General features: G+C 38.5%; 2 protein-coding genes across 2 annotated transcripts; both read right to left on the bottom strand.

Moving 5' to 3' along the window:
- Nucleotides 1–3,623: 3,623 nt before the first annotated feature.
- cenpx (centromere protein X) lies at nt 3,624–5,109 on the bottom strand (the record flags this gene model as incomplete). The annotated part of the gene is made up of 5 exons (XM_079252487.1): nt 3,624–3,742; nt 4,222–4,310; nt 4,397–4,450; nt 4,537–4,588; nt 5,074–5,109. The coding sequence occupies 5 exons, from the start codon at nt 5,107–5,109 to the stop codon at nt 3,728–3,730; spliced, it is 246 nt and encodes an 81-aa protein (XP_079108613.1). The 3' UTR covers nt 3,624–3,727.
- A 4,694-nt stretch (nt 5,110–9,803) lies between these two features.
- tmc6a (transmembrane channel-like 6a) lies at nt 9,804–17,138 on the bottom strand (the record flags this gene model as incomplete). Its single annotated transcript, XM_079253074.1, has 19 exons — nt 9,804–9,884; nt 10,709–10,787; nt 10,880–11,056; nt 11,468–11,601; nt 11,693–11,768; nt 11,889–11,984; nt 12,063–12,160; nt 12,285–12,375; nt 13,813–13,970; nt 14,379–14,522; nt 14,863–15,007; nt 15,092–15,288; nt 15,388–15,651; nt 15,740–15,824; nt 15,958–16,075; nt 16,166–16,297; nt 16,383–16,514; nt 16,661–16,737; nt 17,083–17,138. The coding sequence occupies 19 exons, from the start codon at nt 17,136–17,138 to the stop codon at nt 9,804–9,806; spliced, it is 2,340 nt and encodes a 779-aa protein (XP_079109200.1).
- Between the last annotated feature and the right edge of the window lie 1,047 nt (nt 17,139–18,185).

An 18,185-nucleotide genomic window follows, 5' to 3' on the forward strand; every position in this document is an offset into this window, starting at 1 on the left:
CCCATGGCTGTACCAGAGGGTGAGGCTATCCTTTTGCTCTGAACTGCATCACAAGGGATTACAGCTCAGCACAGAAGAAGCTGTTTAAGACAAGGACCAACACTGCATACTGGCTTCTAACCCTTACATCTTGACCTCTCCTGCAATCTGACATGAGCCCTTGTCTACATGAAAGCTGTCCTGTTGACTCACAAGGGCTAATTTAGAGTTCCTGTGCCTTTGACCACTGTAAGGACAGACAGCAAACATGATGGCTTAAATTTGTGACAGAAACCTATGGAAGACTTGCATGAGTGTTTATTTACCTCCACTGGCTTGAAAAGTTTGAAGGATGATTGTGCACATGTAGCAAAAGGAATATTTCATTCTTATTGTTACTTCAATATAGCTGCTATCACTTTAACACATGGATAGTAAAAATTCAGCACTAAGCCAAATGGTCTCCATTTTGTTCAAATCAGATGTGCAGCAAAGTCACGTTAATATTTGGCATATTTGCCATTTCTGTCCACTATATGTATAGTGCTACTGCAAGAAATATTGGTAGTCGTCAAATGCTTTTCATGCCAACCAGTGAAGTCCTTTAACTTCACAAAGGCCAAGTATCACAAAGGCCAACCTCACACTGAGCCACCTGCCGCCAGCTAAAGAGATTTCAGTCATTACTTGGCTTCTTTTTAAATATCACCAAGCACAGCTTTCATCATTCCTAATGTGTGACCGTCGGGTTCTCAGCATCTCTACACATGACTGACAGATCCTCTGAGTATTTTTATATCACTGCTTTTGATGGGACCTAAATATAGAGCACTCTGCTGGCCTCCACCTCCCACACATCTTTTGACGTCACCTTGACTGAACGGTGTCTTTATTTTTAGATTCCCCAAAAATTAATTAAATGGCCTTGTTTCATTCAGTTTGTGCAGTGTTATGTAAGGGGATTACCCTGTTTTTGCTGCCTATCCCCTGACCATGTAGGCCACCACACAACAGAGGGAGGTGGAGATGGAGAGGAGAATGGGACTTGAGGGCAATGCATTTAAGGCAGTAGTACAGTGCTCCAGAAATAACCCAGCTGCAGGCCTAATTGTACATCTCTCCTGCTCCCTGTTCTCTCTTCAGCTGCGTGCCAAGGTCTTCGACCTTATCATCCACCTCACTGGTTCCGGAAGAATCCTTTCCGCCCCCTGTGGCTAGCAAAGCTCCAGCCGTTACACAGAGCACAGCAGCAGACCATCTCCAGCCTCAGACTAACAGCCAAGCGCCACAACCATTTAGGAGTGATCCCAACAGAGCGCCCAAGTGGCTCAAACTGCCAGGTATGTTCTAATCATCCCCAGTGTGGGCCTCGTGGCTCCTTAACAAAGCTTAGCCCAAGGACCCCAGGCCCCTTATTGAGGCCCGGGGCTTCCCACAAACCCTCATGTCACAGCAGCATATACATTGGGCCAAGATGCTCTGTATTGGCATTCTCTCCACACACGCGAGCTTCCTGTAAAGCGCATGCGCAATCAACATCTGTAGTCGTGTTTTGAGTTGTTTGGATGGTGCTTTAAAGGTTAGCAAGTTCTTCATGTGTGCAGTTTCACATGGGACATCCATGAGGAATGCACTCGATCTGTGTCCCCTGCAGCATTCTTCCATGGTTAGACAGTTCCGTGCCCACGAGGGGGCCACAAGGGCCTCTTGTCTCCAAGACGCTAATGCATCACAGCCCCAGATGAAGCACAACATTCATGCGAGCACATGCATTCAACAGATGCATGGCATCAAATATTTTTTGTAAGTACTTCTGAATGTGTAGTTGAAGTGATGAGAGTAAATGTAACACTCATGGCAGATGACACCTGTTGCTGCGTGAAGGATTATGACTTCCTGATGTCTCGTGTTTGTGCAGTAAGAAACAAAATCAAAAACACTTGCATAACCCCACTGATTTTCTTGGGCTTCATACCGTTAACCAAATTATTAACCAAATTCAAAGAATTTAAAAGACTTGCATCGCTTATTAAAGTAATGCAGTAAATGATAAAATTTCTTTTTCTTTTTTTTTCTGTGACATGCTCATGGTTAGTGTTTCATGCGCTATATAAGTCTAAAATTGTTATTTAGTTAATATGCTTTGGCTGTTACAGGTATTTATTTATTTTATGGAATGCCCGTTGAGATGTACCAGTTTGTTTTTGAGGGGGTCCAAAATATAAAACATATGACAATACATACTAAGCAACACAACAGGTATTGCAGAAAAGCCAGTAGTCAAGAGGATGGGTTTATTATGAGGCACTGGTATCAGTTTGGACCTAAGAGGATGAAAGCTTTGATGATGGAAAGTTGGAAAGGTAGAAGCTGTGTCATTGTAAAAGAAGGAAGAGAAGGAAGACTTAAAATTCAGAAATAATTTTATTGTACTTTAAAAACTCATTTTCATTTATAATTACATATTTAAAAAATGAATGATAAATGAGCTTTCTTGGAAGTGATTTAATTTAGCCTCTAAGCACATACTCATCATCATAATATAAGATGGTGCATTATATTTACATAACAGTATCATAGTATCACTTCGTTTGTTTTTTTTTTATATCTGCTTATGAAAACAGTGGACGATGCACGATATCCTGCCATTGATTATTGATCCATTATTAGCTAAACAAAAGTTAGTTTTCTGACCCAATGATCCTCACGGCGTTGTCAAACTAAACATCACTCAACCAAACTCAGCTGCTCCTGAAGGCCTGCTCTAGAAGTCACCCCTGGGAAACACAAATCCAGCCTGGGCCTTTCTAAAAAAGTTGCTGGGTCAAATTCCAGGTGCTGTGTCCTTAATACCTATTTGTGCCTGGACTTTCACTTAAGTTGCTTCCAGCTGTATACGAGAACGGTGAGTCACCCGAGAGCCACACACAGAAATAGTGTGATGTGTTGTACAACTATGCTGACTCATAGTCAAGACACTTTGGCTAAATGCACCAGTGGTAGAAAACCAGTAAAGCCACTTGGGTTAGAAAACCCCACATTACCCTCTCCTTTGTAGGCCAGACTCCCCCCTTCTACTGTGATGAAAGTAGAGAGAGCACCTCTGCTACTCGCCTCTTTTGTTTATTTACCTTCAGAATTACACCCTGCTCCTCTTGGACCATGTTCCAATGTGTTTTGTTGTGTTTCCTTTCAAACAGACTATCTATGCGTGTGGTCTCTGGCCATGTTTGGGTAACACGTGCACACATTGGTGCACACACTCTCCCATTCAATTTTCCCCCTGTGTTAGAGATCCCCTTTGCCCTTCCCCCTACCTCTAACCAAACATCGCAGGACAGCAAAAGGGAACTTCAAAGTGGCCGGAGGGGGTACTCCTTTTTTCCTGGCACTTGTCATCATCTAAGGGACTGGCTGCTCCCCTTATTACTCTAATTGCTTCCAACTGCTCCTGGAGGCTTTGATGAAGGGCGCCACGGAGCATGCTGGAAGCACCTGTTGTTGCACAGAGGAGCACAGGTGGCCCTTATTGGTGGACGTGGTGCAGTTGCAAATGAACAACACTGTTGCGTTTTACTTTATTGTAATCATACAAGTCAATTCAAGGCAATACAGAAAAAGAATCTCACTGTAAATGCAGATTTGGGTGAATCTGAAAATGAAATTGCAATGAAGATCTACACATCTGTATAACAAGAACAAAAAAAAGTGAGGAAAATCATCACTCTGGCTCCATCTTGTGGTTACGCTAGAAATCCAGCAGCTGCAAGAGAAGAGACAAAGTTGTGTTTCAACGAAACTGGGCTTTTTTTTTTTGTTTTGTTTTACCTCAAAGGAGCAACAAATTTTCTGGGTTTAATTATAGTTTAATAAAAGTAACTGATTTGTTATTTTCCAATTTATAAGGTACTGGTACACTCATAAGAGCTTACGTTCATGCTGCTTCCTTCCTTCTAGCAACAGTTTATTTTTTATAATATTAGCAGTTCACCCATTTAGGTTTAGCAAACTAGTATCCAAGTAAGAGTATAAAAAAAGATTAATATTCACACTTCAGTAGGAGACACATTCACTAATTTACCACATTTATATACAATCAAACAATAATGTCTGCATCTTACACAACAACTCAAGACCTGATAACACATATGAATAAACCAGTTCTTATGATAATAAGATCTACGACAGACAGACAGACATTGCTTATTTTTAAAGTAAAAATAAAACTGGTTAACTACATACAAGCTGAGGTAGGATCTTTTCGAAATGCTCAATTTCTACTTGGTTACAGTCCTCTGATTCAGCTTGTTTCTGTGATCTCACAGCAGCCTCTGGGAACAGAACAAAATGGTCTTCATCATGCAAGCATTTTCCACCATACACATATATACACACAACTACACTGATAACTCTTTACCTTGTACAAACACTTTCAACATCTCTGCCATGAGCAGTGCAGCATCACCACTTACTGTAATCACACAGAGATGTTTTAAGCCTTGGCACCACAAATAAATAAATAAACGGATGACAACATAATCCGGTTATGAAACTCACGTTTGGTTTTGTCCTCTTTGAAGGAACTAGACAAAAGTTTATGTAAAGTTTCCTGTATGCATAAATAGAGCACATGCAGACGTGAAACAAATTTATATCATGTCTTTTACCGAAAAGTTGACAGCATAAAATACTTTAATTTCTATTTCCGAGCGGAAATATATTTAATTTCCCAACTGTGGAATCGATCGTCCTTCCAATTACTAAACTAGCTTAAGAAAAGTGAAAATTTTACAATATCGCCGGCATTTCCATTTGTTTTCAACAAAAGTACTAATTGTAACGCACAGTTATGAATAACTATTAAGTATTCTTTCATTCGGCGTACATAGTTATTTATTAATCGACTTGATATCCGAATGATTGCGACTTTTTGTCCTTTAAAAAGGAACCATGCACTTAACTCTTTGGGTTTTAACCACATAAAATTTTAATGACGCAAGCAAAAAGGAAAAGGCAAACTTCGTTTTTGTTCACGAAGTCAACTAAGCGCTGACAAGCATAGTGAAGGTTACAAGTTAATGTTGTTGGTCCTACCTTTTTAAAGTAAATTTCTTCCTCATTCTCCGCCATGGTTTGACGCTGGCGTGCAAGTTGGCGCTCTGTGCAAGGATTGGCTGTTGACCCATGACGTAACTAGAACCGCCCTCTTACGACAGTCGCTTCCTATTTTCTCAGTCCTAATGGCACGAAAATTATTAAAATCTTCTCTAATGCTTCACGTTTTTATTTAAATGTGTCCAAATCTGTGTTAATGGTCGTTAAGAAAAGCGTACTGCCATACATTATGTAATACCCCAGTTAAAGACACTGTTACTAAGGGAAGGTTAGTTAAAATAAAAGAAGCTTCTTTTAAAATCATTTATCTACCCTGTGAAATAATTTTTGAAAAGATGTACAGAGGACATTGATATCACCTACATCTTTTGTAACACTCATTTAGAAACTGTCCACTTATTCTGGGCCTTTGAACACACTAGACTCCTGTGACAAGGTATTTGTCACTTTATTTTGGCCGATATCTGTAACGGATTTGAACTTTATTTTAAGCACGTATCATTTAAATTCATAACAAAAAAAAAACAAAAAAAAAAAGACCTGGCTGACTATGTTGTCTGTGTAATCCTATCTTGCTTTTGTCCATATTTCAAATCTTTAAGTTCAAAGATGTTGGACTCTGCCAAGGCTGCCCTTTATCACCGATTCTGTTCATAACTTATATGGACAGAATTTCTAGGCGCAGCCGAGGTGTTGAGGAGATCCGACTTGGTGGCCTCAGGATTGGGTCCCTGCTTTTTGCAGATGACGTGGTCCTGTTGGCTTCATCTGGTCGTGATCTCCAGCTCTCGCTTGAGCGATTCGCGGCCGAGTGTGAAGCGGCTGGGATGAGAATCAGCACCTCCAAATCTGAGACCATGGTCCTCAGCCGGAATAGGGTGGATTGCCCTCTCTGGGTCGGGAGTGAGGTCCTGCCTCAAGTGGAGGAGTTTAAATATCTCGGGGTCTTGTTTACGAGTGAGGGAAGGATGGAGTGTGAGATCGACAGACGGATCGGTGCGGCGTCTGCAGTAATGCGGGCTCCGCGCCGGTCTGTCGTGGTGAAGAAGGAGCTGAGCCAGAAGGCGAAGCTCTCGATTTATCAGTTGATCGACGTTCCTACCCTCACCTATGGTCATGAGCTGTGGGTCGTGACCGAAAGAACAAGATCTCATATACAGGCAGCTGAAATGGGTTTCCTCCGCAGGGTGGCTGGGCTCTCCCTTAGAGATAGGGTGAGGAGTTCAGTCATCCGGGAGGGGCTCAGAGTAGAGCTGCAGCTCCTCCGCATCGAGAGGAACCAGTTGAGGTGGCTCGGGTATCTGGTCAGGATGCCTCCTGGACGCCTCCCTGGTGAGGTGTTCCAGGCACGTCCCTCTGGGAGGAGACCCCGGGGAAGACCCAGGACACGCTGGAGGGATTATATCTCTCGGCTGGCCTGGGAACGCCTCGGGAAGTCTAGGCTTCCCTGCTTAGGCTGCCGCCTCCGCGACCCGACCCCGGATAAGCTGTCGAAGATGGATGGATGGATGGAAGTTCAAAGATATTAAGACGATGCCTTCATTTATCTGCTTTAGTAATGCTTTAAACTGGTACTTTTATACTTTCAACCTCCAGCAATAATGAAATGCTAACAACATTGTCTCCATGCTCTAAATTCTGTCTTTTTTTTTCTTTTTTATAAATTATACATGCTTACAAGTGTAAATCATTCTCTTGCTCTTTGTACAACCCCTAGTGTCAGTTAACATTTCCCATTCATGTGTTTTGTAAATTTTATGTTTTACATTTCTGTATCTGTCAAGAGTTATTACGATTACAGGTTTAATTTAAAAAAAAAATGGTTCTGTTTAATCATGAAAATGGATATTTTGTTAACAGCTCTAATTCAATGATTGTATCTTTTCCTACATACTTGATGTCCAATTAAATTACATTTGTGACTTTATCAACTTTTTAATCGCTCATACTTATTGAGATAATCCTTTGAATAAAATATGCTATGTGAAAATTTTGAGACAACACAAACAAGTTGTTCAATTTTTTTATTCAGAGCACCCATATGAGTCAATAGTGCGTGACATTTTTACACTTATCCAGTGTTAGTGTGATTTTGTAAGCAAGACAAACCACTAAGTGGCTGTGCAAAAGTTAGTATGCCAAAATTGGCAATATGCCATTGCCAAATGTCTGTGCAGAATGCAAGGTAGAAAACTTTCATAAAACAGGAAAATGTGTTGCATATTTGTGTATACATAGCAACATGCTTAAATGACAGAAATCACATTAAAGAAACAGGCTCACAGATGTGGCACAGTTTACATTTACATACCAAGTCTGATATACTTTTGAAAGTGTATGTGTGAAATTTGACAACAACCTTTTTAACAAGGAAAATACATATTTAGTTGTCATCCAACCAATGTGAGTCTTCTAGTAAGTAGCCCAGACCCCGTGAACGGCTTGGTAAAATTTTGACAGGGGCTGCATGAGTCACTGTAGCTGAAGTCTCCTCAATCTGCAAGAAAGATGGGGAATATGCTAAATTATGCTTTTAAAAGTCAAGTATTGCTAATAAATATGTTGTTCTGAAGCCAGTTGCATCTGTTTTATACGTAGTAAGAAAAAATGCCAATGAAACTGGAGTAACACCAATTACTGCTTACCTTTTCACAAACAACTCGATTCACTATCACATCTTCTCCGCCAATATTGTGAGGCCCAGCAAACTCTGCTCTGTCTGCTTCCTGCTCAGTAGAAAACCTCACAAAGGCCATTGTCTTTTCTTTGGCAAGCTCTGATCTGGGAAATTTCTTAATTGGGGATAAAATTCAAACATTTTCAAAAAGATCTTGTTAAACATTTTCAAAATAAAGACTAAGTCCAAATTTAAGCAATTTTTTTTCAACACTTACCTCACACAGTGTGATGGTGCCATATTCCCTGAAGTAATCCTGTATATATCGTTCACTCATGTAGGGATTTAAGTTCTTTATAAACAAACCATGGTCCTGTAATATGATGGAAAATTGACAGAAAATGTGTCGTATTTAACAAAAATGCTCAGATAAATTAAATAAAAATCATAATGATAATAATTGGATTAAGTTCAAAAGATCAAATTGACACTTTGAGAGTTAAGGAAATCTTACCAGTGGTGTCTTTTGGGAATAATCAGCCCAGTATTTCCTTGGAAGACTCACAAACACTATTTTTTTAGCTTCTTTTTTAGTGTTTTTTGGGGGGGAAAAAAGATAATTTCTTTTAACATTGGAAAGAGAAAAAATAAAGCGTGAAGTAAAGTAGGACTGAGAAGTTTAACATCTTTCTTTGAATGATGATACATAAAATCAAGACAGTTTTCACCTACCAGAAGTCATGATTGAGAAGCAGATGTGAGACAGACCCCTTGTAAAGTACACCAATTTAAAGGAGAGCTGCTGCATGTGGAGAAGGCTCATGCAAGATTAATATATATGCACTGACAATCAAATCTCCTCCTACTTCAAGTTTTGTTACCATTTCAAGTTCCCGAAAAGCAGCTGTCAAAGTGAACCAACTTGTTTAGCAGCCAAGAAAAATTTGTTTGGTATTAAAGGGTTTTTTTTTTAGAAAGAGCAGGTAGTGAAAACCTGTTCTTTGAAACGATGGAATTATCTGGTAGTGTGTAGGAACAAACCATTTCAACCTGAAAACGCTGATGCTTTGGATGAAGTGATATTGTTTGTTGTCTTTGCGGTTTTGTTTGACAAAATTAAACAGTTCATGTGGATGTAGAAGTGTCATCAGTAGCATGTTGAGAGCGGTATCATAGAATACTGCAAAATGAAATCATAAAAACAAAAGGGTTTGGAAGCCAAATGACTCCCCAAGCCTGTTTGACGTGGGATTTCAGCCAGAAATTTGTATATATATCTCACAATCTCAAGAGTTTTACCTTTATTCTAGACTTTTACCAGTTTTACAAAAAAAAAAAAAATCCTTTACGATTACACAGACCTTGAAAACTCATCAGGATAATTTAATTACTTTTTCAAGACTGTCATATTGGCTGGAAGAGAACAACTTTTAGAGCAGTCAAGACATAAGAACAAAGCCTTGTCTTCTTTTCTGCTGTTAATAGCAAAGGTAGCACATTTCCTTAATAGGAAAAATTATGGTTTGGAAACATTTATTTCAGCCAGTACAGTTGGTAAACTCCCATCTCAATACTGGTAGGGGACTCCTATCAGGTAACCATTACAGGAAACACCTGTAACTTAGTTTTTTTCTTCTACTTAGTTTTTCACAAATGACCCGAATCATTGTAACAGTCAGGTTTCCTCATTATGAATACACAGAATGTACCTAGAAAGATTTATTGTGCTTTTTTTTTTTTTTTTTTACATTTAACAACACAGTTTAGAAACTATACAAGACTTTCACTAAAATAGTTTTTAAAAATATGAAAATACCTTTTGACAATCACTCAAACATGTTTATTGCTCTGGAGTCAGGTTTTAGTCCACTGCAAAATCACTTAAAAGGCTCAGAGAAGGGAACGAGTTACTTCTTTTACTTTCAGTCTCTGACACTTGATGTGATGAGATAACACCATCTGGTATGCTTGACACAGGTTAGATCTCTGTGGAAAAGCAAACAGGAAATATTCTTCACAGGAATCTTTTTTTTAAATCCAAACATACAACTGTGACAGATGACAGATTCATTAGAACAACACAGAACCTACCTCATCTCTTGGGAGAAATCATATTACTCTGAGTGTAAAGATATTGCAGTTGGGTAATGAGGAACTTTTTATCCTTGCCCTCCTGTATGATATTTTAGAGATATAAAGAAATAACCTTTAAGATTGGTGTCAACATACTGTGTCATGTGTATAGCTCAAAAAAAAAAAAAATTTCCAAGCTTGACTTTATGCAGTTGTCATAGTTTTCTAAGCATGCACGAACATCTCTGACTGCCAAAACAACATTATCCAGCTAAGATTGCAAACAGTAGGACATGAAGTCTTGTAGGCAAATCTGTGTCTCTTCAAAACAAATACCTGAACTGCTGGCTTTTGGACATCTTTAAAAGTTTAATAGTTGTTTATTTTCAATCTTAAAACGGGATTTCTGATCAACAAGAGAATTATTAGATGATACTGCATTTAATTTTACTAAAATGCAGAGTGCATTCAACACCAGCCCTTCTGATCCAATCTCATTCGCTTGATATTTCCAAAAGGAAGCTTATTTAGGAAGAGATAGATGACAAGTTCATTCAACAGCAAGTACCTTCATTATATTGAACAAGAGGATCAGATTATCTTGAGTATTTGATAAATATATATAACACACTTGAAATCTTGAATCTACTTGGATGTCACTCCATCTGACAATGTCATCCTATACTTTCGAGATGTGGTTCAGAAGGTCCCAACCTTGTCACTGAACAAAGTGTAAGAGCTATCGGACACAGTAAAATAAAAAAAAATAAATAAAAAAAAAAAACTTGTGGAAAAGGCAGGATCAGCTGGATCTCCTGACTTCCCACCAAGAGAGGTTTTCAAAATCAAAATATCAAAATGCACAACAACAATGGCACTCGGACAACTGTCAAGTTGAAGCAACTTGGAAAAACTTGAACATACATTTTCTATTTGCTTTTCTAACCGCATGATGATTTTCCTTTGGCCATCAACAACTTGTACGTGGAAATATACCACCAGTCTGGGAGAGAAACAAAACATAAAGAATCAATAATATCAGATTTATAGACAAAAATGAATACTTCAGTAATACTGTGATCATGAGGAACTTACAAAACGACTCCAGCGGCCAAGAATAAAAAGAGTGGGTTCTCTATCAGGACGTCATAGGCCTGGCTCAGCCATTGCAGAAATGTGTGAGATTTCTTTAGCTCCTTGGCCCACAGCTGCCCTGACTCATACATTCTGGTTAGATTCCTGAATGGACCACATGTTGATGAGGGTTTAATCCTGGATGGTGAGAGATAGGCGTATTTAGTTCACCTTAATACTTTACCATTTCCGTTGCCTGTGCCAACTGCCAATCAGCTCACAAAAATGAGGATCTCCATGTTTTAAGCTGACGATTAACACATAGTAGATCATCAATACCAAATCATCAAATTCAACTTAACATGCAATAGTATGGCTCAATTTGTTGATTGTTTTAAGCTCTCTGTAATAACACTCACAAAGTACACATAAGCACACATTTTCTTTATTTCATTCTATTTGGACACAAAAACTTTGCTTTTTTTTTTTTCTCTCTTTTATTCCTGAGTGACCTCAACTTTTCATCTTAGAAAGCAATTAATTTTACAGTATATACCAATATGCTTTCTGAAAGCATTGTTTAAAACAAGAAAAGCACACTGTACTTACATCCAAACTGTATATGTGACAGAGACGGCAGCACCAAGGAACGAGGGGAACCACAAAAGTGTGATGAATAATGTTGTCATCTGAGTGGCCCTCCAGGGCTTTTTAGATGCCTGGCAATTGAGCATCAAACTAAACTGGGGTAGTAATTAGACAAAGAATGTTTCTTGTAAAAGTCTGTCACAACGCATCACCATCATGTGACAGGACAAGACATGCTGTACCGACCTTCTTCATGTAAAACAACATGAAAAGCTTAATAATTTGAACTGCAGGTAACAGAGGAGCAAACAATACACCAAGCCTGGAAATAATAAAAAATAAATAAGTAATTTTTTCCAAGTCTATTCTTAAATATGTTATTTATATATATATATATATATATATATATATATATATAAATACAGAAAATTTGCATATTTACCAAGTCAGCGTTTGTCCATATATGAGCTCTAGCACATTACGAGCAATGTCAAACACTGGCTTCCTGTTCCTTTTTATTATTTTCTGAGATAATTGCCTATTAGGGAAGATGACAGTGAATGTTTCAGTGTGGACATCAGAATGAAGTTACATGTCAGTTATAAAACCAACTTGCCTCCATAGAAATTCCCCCAATAAAGTGTAAAGCACCGTGACAATGAAGTCCATCAGGAGCAGCCGATAAAGTTCTTGGCCCACAAAACTCTCCCAACACTGAAACATGAAAGAACAAACAAAAGCTGGGCTCATATTTCTCTCATATGCACTGTTACATGAGTGGTGCTGTCTTTACTAAAGAAAAATTTAATAAATGTCACGCGTAAATGTCAGGTGTCACCTGAAATTGTGGCTTGTCTTGCAGCTCTGCAATTCTCCCCAGCCAGCGATAACACAACACTCCAATAAGACTGATCTTCAACAACAGATTCCTGAAATATTTAAGTCGAAAACACAAAATGTTTCCATTATCAAACAAAAGAAAAAACAAAACAAAAAAAGCCATTCTTGACGAGAGCCCCTTGTACAGGGTGCACCTTAGGATAATGCAGCACAAAAAAGCATCAATCCTAACATTTACTGTGCCAAAATGACAAACAACCTTTGTTAAAAGACTTTACCTTCCTCTGCCACCCAAATGAAACACAATTCACACTCCCAAATAATTACATGAGAATGAAACAAAAACTTGAGAACAGCACTGTCAGCGCTGAAACTTCTGCTAATTTTTATCCTTTAAGCAAACTGCATAAAGAAGGTGTGAAACTGATTATAAAGATGCACGTTTCATCACTGTGGGACAACAGCTGTGAGCAGCTCAGTCAGAAATCATCTTACTTTTGTTGTTTCTTTGTCAGAAGTTTTATTTCACCACAAAATAAACTCTGCGACTGCTTTTGTTTAAATCAATTCATGGAGGTCCTGGTAGTTTCCATGAGGATGAAATGTTTTTATATGAAACATTCACTCTTCTCATAACATATACTGAAGTTCACTTATGTCTGGATCCTGATGAAGTTTCTGAAGGGAATTTGGGGATTCTGACTGATGATTGATTAAGGCGATCTTTGTTTATTGTTGATCATCAAAAACAGCTATTGAGTTTTGTTTAAATTTGTCTGCATAATAACTATTAAAACTTCTGCAAAACCGCTCCGGTTCACATTTTTTTTTGCTTCCTCTTTTGCAGTTTCTTATCAAATATTGATCAATTCCTGGATAAATTAAGCTGCTATCATCTGGTTTAAACAGAAATTCCAGGTGAAATTGCTCTGACACAGTAACACGTGTCTTGATTCTGGCACTACAGTGGTGATCTCACATGCCTTACCTTTCCTTTGAGATAGGATTATACATGCAGCCCTAGTAGTTGTGATAATGTACTTATTTAATTTTGAGTCAGTAATTTTGAACACGAGGCAGAAAAAAATAGGCTGAGCAAAGTACAGGCTAATGTACTGTACTTTACAGTACATTATGGTAATCCTTTCCTTAAAAATAAGTTGTAAAAAAAGAGGTTATGAGAGTGTTCTTTCTACATATAATTATTTAAGATAATACTTACAAGTTGTAAACAACTTCTCAATTACACTAGACTGTTATATGCATTGATTGCATTACAGTGATCAGAGATGACTTCTGCTGTGAACTGATGTTCCATACATAAACTGGAATTAAATGACACGGCAGGCCATGAATCTGAGAACACACATTTCGCTTCCATGAAATAGATCCAGCAAAACCAAAAGGTTTTGCACAATGAGGGATTAGTTTGAGTTAGGTGTGTTGGAACAGGGATGCATGGAAAACCTGCAGGATCGTGGCCCTCGAAGACCGGAGCATTGTTGCATTTTAATACTTCTTCTTACCTGAAGATGGAGACATATACACGTGTCACGGGCGAGTCATGACTCTCCATCCAAGTGCACAAGTTGAAAACTCCAGGAAGTAAAAGGTTGACCCCTGACACCACTGCACACAAGATCAGCAGCACCTCGTCTTCAGCAGAATGGGATTCAATGATCTTCTGTGAAGGAATGAAGAAGAAAATACTGGGAAAACTGCCAAGTATCAACCAATATGTGGCAACCAGAGTAAAGACAAACTCTTTTTAAATGTATTGTTTGACTGCAAGGTTGTAAATGTGATTGTTGCAGTTCTGTTAAAAAGGAGTAAAACAGGAGTGCTGGGACACAAAAAAACTTGTCTTGACTCGGTCACTATGTCAGATGAGATATTAGGAAACTTGATACAGATTTAAAATAACAGATAAGAAATATGTAAAAAATGTGGCAGGAAAGAAATAGCAGAAGTTACTGAATGTGCTCGGAAGCATATTTTGCGGTAGAAAGAGTTGACTTTGCATACAGACTCAAAGCAGTTACAAATTTATCCTGTTCAGATACATGGCAATTTCTGAAGTTTCCTCTCTTACTTCTGAGAGCATGTGGACTCCCACGGCACCAAGTAAGATGCTTGCCAGACATATGAACCATGCGAAAAGATGGACAAAGAAGTGGTAGAATCTCTGCATGTAGCTCTGTTCCTCCCCTCTGCTGATCATCTCAGAAAGCTGTTCCTGTTGAAAGAGCCGTTTTTGAGATGTTTGAACAGTTTGTTAAAAAGTCATTGTACAGGATGCTTGTTGATGATATGCAACATTGTTCTTTTCCTTCCTTTTTCTCAAAAAAAAAAACCCAACAAACTCTTGCTCATGTTAAGTGTCATATTTGCAGATATGCATGTGTTAAGTATGCAGAAAAGGAAACACAAATGTGTGAATACGTTTTTTAAAAAAGCTGAGCGTGAAACTGTGACCAAACGTGAATTTGTTTTGTGGTCATTTGTAGTTGATCATTATTTAAAGAAGCACTTGTGAACTTCACACATCAGAAGGTTTGATAAATGTGATTATTTACTTTAAGCTGAGTGCTAATTTTCTCATGCTGGAGCCTGACAGAAGATTTCTTGCTGACTTTAAAGTCCCAGCTGCAGAAAACCTTCTCAGCCAAATTCCCGTTAGACTTCAGGACGTGGAAACTTTCGCCAAAGGACTTGGACAAGCTGCAAGAAAACAATATGACCATACAATGAAAAACATGTAGCTGATGTTTTAAAACTAAATAATGCATGAGTTTGTCTCCCAACCTGTACACCAGGATGATGCAGATAGTGAAAAAAGCAACGGCGATAGTGAACAAATAGGCTATGGGTATGTTGTAAGGCACCATCTGTAACTCACTGCTACATTGATGACCATTTTGATTCAAATCAGCAGCTTGACAAGTTTTAATTGTGCCATTTGAGTAGTAACCATAAAACATCAGGCTCTGAGAAAAGTAGCCCTGCAAAGAATGAGAAGTTGAAAACATCTGGATGAATTAGTTCTGTAGTAAGAAGTAAGCCTGAAAGTTGTGCTGAGGTTTAACAAACAGCCACCTCACCTTGCCTGTGAGAAGCTCAAGGCCAGCAAATAAGCTGAGCTGAGACTTGGGAGTCGGAGGAGGAGGGTGGATGGCTTGAGGGAAGATCAAAAACAGGCCATTGATGGCAAATAGGAGGAGATTTAAGAACAGGAGGGTTCGTAGAAATAAGAAGTAGGAGAGCACTCCAGTTCCGTAACGTCCACTCAGCCTCTTCAGGGGTGAATACCACAGCTGGACCGAGCTGAGCACAGAGAGGCAGCTGAACGTGCAGTGGCGCCAAGTCTTGCAAGTGAAGAGAAGAGACACACTCAGACACAGAGACACAAAGGTTTCACATCCCTGAATATAGATAGAAACTGTCTGAACTCACCTTTGAAATGGATATACAAAGATAACAGTTGCACTGACTATTTCTGTATCGTGAACTTTCACACTCAGAACTGAAGGCTAGATGTCTGGGTGGAGGGGAACACAAACAGAGGTACAAGTTTCTTCACAACATGATGAAAGCACATTTAAATGTGTCCAGATGCTTCTTTCTAATCTTTCAATTTTTTTTATTTTAGGAACAAAGTCTTGTGCCAGTACTTGATTTCCTTCTTGTCTGCCAGGCTAAGTGGCATCGCTCTCAGCTTACGCAGGCCGTCATTCATTGAGAGACCTTGTAGATCTAACACCAACTGCTCCCTATCATTTTCAGCAACTCCTGCACAGAAATATAAACTCTTTGTCAAATCATCATCATGCCGATTTACCAAGTGCGGCAGTGGTAGTTGACTTAGCATCTTTGATTCACCTTCAGCATTAATTTCCTCCACTTCTGCCTGAAATCTGGAAGTATGGAGACAGTCATGGGCCGAGATCTGGGCTGGAGGTTGCGGAGGTGAGCGTCTGGCTCGCACAGAAATGCCTGCGGAAGTGCGTAGCCCTGTGCAGATGAGGAGAATCAAACTTTTAAATTCACATGTGCATAAAAAAAATGTATTGTTGAACAAATGGAGATTTTAATTCACCAGCAGTGCGACTCGGCATGGAGGAAAGCACTTTCAGCGTAGCAGCTGACCATTTTTGTCTCTGCAGAGAGCCAGTTTTCCTTCTGTCAGTTATGTTCTCCATCGTTTCACTGCTGCTGGTTGACTCGCTGTCTGCAAGAGGAAGTTTAAAGTCTCAAAAACACTGCAATAATTGTGATTAAATTGTTAGTATCGTTGGCTTATCACAATGAAAACAGTTATTTTACACAGTAAGCTGCAGGGAAATAATTTTTCTCTAGGAAACATCAGGATTTTACCTGAATATTCCATAAACACGTCCATCTTTATAGTTTGAGGATACCTTTGGACAGGAACAGTTGGCTCTGTCGTGTTCCTGCAAAATGTCAAAATATTTCAACCAACCACCTTAATCCAAAAGCATTTGGATAAAGTGTCTTAAATGTTATTGTCAATACACTACAAAGACCACTCTTTCCAAAAGCATGGATTCCTTAAACCCCAGATGCTTTCAGATTTCATCATCTTTAAGAGCAAATGTATTCAAAATATTACAAAACATACTAAAAATGGATCTTTCCCATTATATGCCTGTTTGACAAACCCAGATGAAGAGTGGATTTTAATTAATTGTGAGGCTTTTTTAAGGCACTCTGTTGCTGCATTAGTTGGTGTAACTCATAATAATTAAAATAATCAACAGAGAGAAATAAAAACTTACTCATAGTCAGAGTCCAGCTCACAAATGTTGACACTGAAGCTCCCGCTGTATGCCATGGCTCTATAGCAAACACACACCTTGATTCCAGTCGTCTCTCATTTGGCCCTTGGTGAGGCACAGAGCAGTGTTTTATCACTGACACTGAACCCGAAAAAAAACTGTCAAAGCTTTCTGTTATTTACCCTCCCACAACATACAGCCACTTCTTATAAGAAACTCAAGAAGGTTGTTTAGTTTCCTGTGAAGTTGTCTCAGAATAGATGCTACTTTTGGTCCTGATCACACTGCTGCTGTATGCATCAGCAACCTCCTCAAAAATTAGAAATGTGTCAAATAAAAGAAAAAAATGTAGATGCAAATTAATGAAAAGTAAAATTAACAATAGTACCGAATCAAAAGACACCAGTCTTCCGAAAACACCATACCATACTTCCTCTTTCTCTTGAACAGCTGAGCCTTATTTGCAATCAGACAAATGGTGCATGGCCAACTGTGTGCAATGTAAGCATCTATGATATATTTTATGTTGGTATACAGTAAACAAATAGATATATTTAAATTGTTTGTAATATACAAAATTATGATAATATTTTCAATTAAATATGGAGTGCTCCATTTTCTGGTGGTTCTATAAAAAGCTGTCTTTGCTTCTCTCTAGTGGTCAGAATGCAGGGTTGCAACATTATAGCAAGTTAGTGAACATATCCCTGCAGGATTGTAGAGTTCATATCTTAAAATAAGTGGGGGTATATATATATATATGCACATATGCATGTGTGTGTGTGTGTGTTTGTATGTGTGTGAATATATATTAGATTTGGCTCTTAGATTAAATAATTTACAGTGAAAATGACAGCCTCACAAATATGGACTATCAACAACATTGTGTGTACAGTTTGAGAAAAGCTTTGGTTCTGTGCTTTTATCTATTTACATGTACATTTACCTTTTTTTCACATTATCTAGAATGGATTGAGCCATTTCCAAGTGATGTGAATTAGTGAAAAAAAAGATGTGACCAAAAGTAAATTAAACTTTATTAAGGTAGACTGATTTTATTAGGTTAAACTGGGCTAATAAAAATATTTAATTTGCAATACAAA

The sequence above is a fragment of the Telmatherina bonti genome (genome assembly GCF_933228915.1).
Source record: "Telmatherina bonti genome assembly, chromosome: 14".
NCBI classification, from domain to species: domain Eukaryota; kingdom Metazoa; phylum Chordata; class Actinopteri; order Atheriniformes; family Telmatherinidae; genus Telmatherina; species Telmatherina bonti.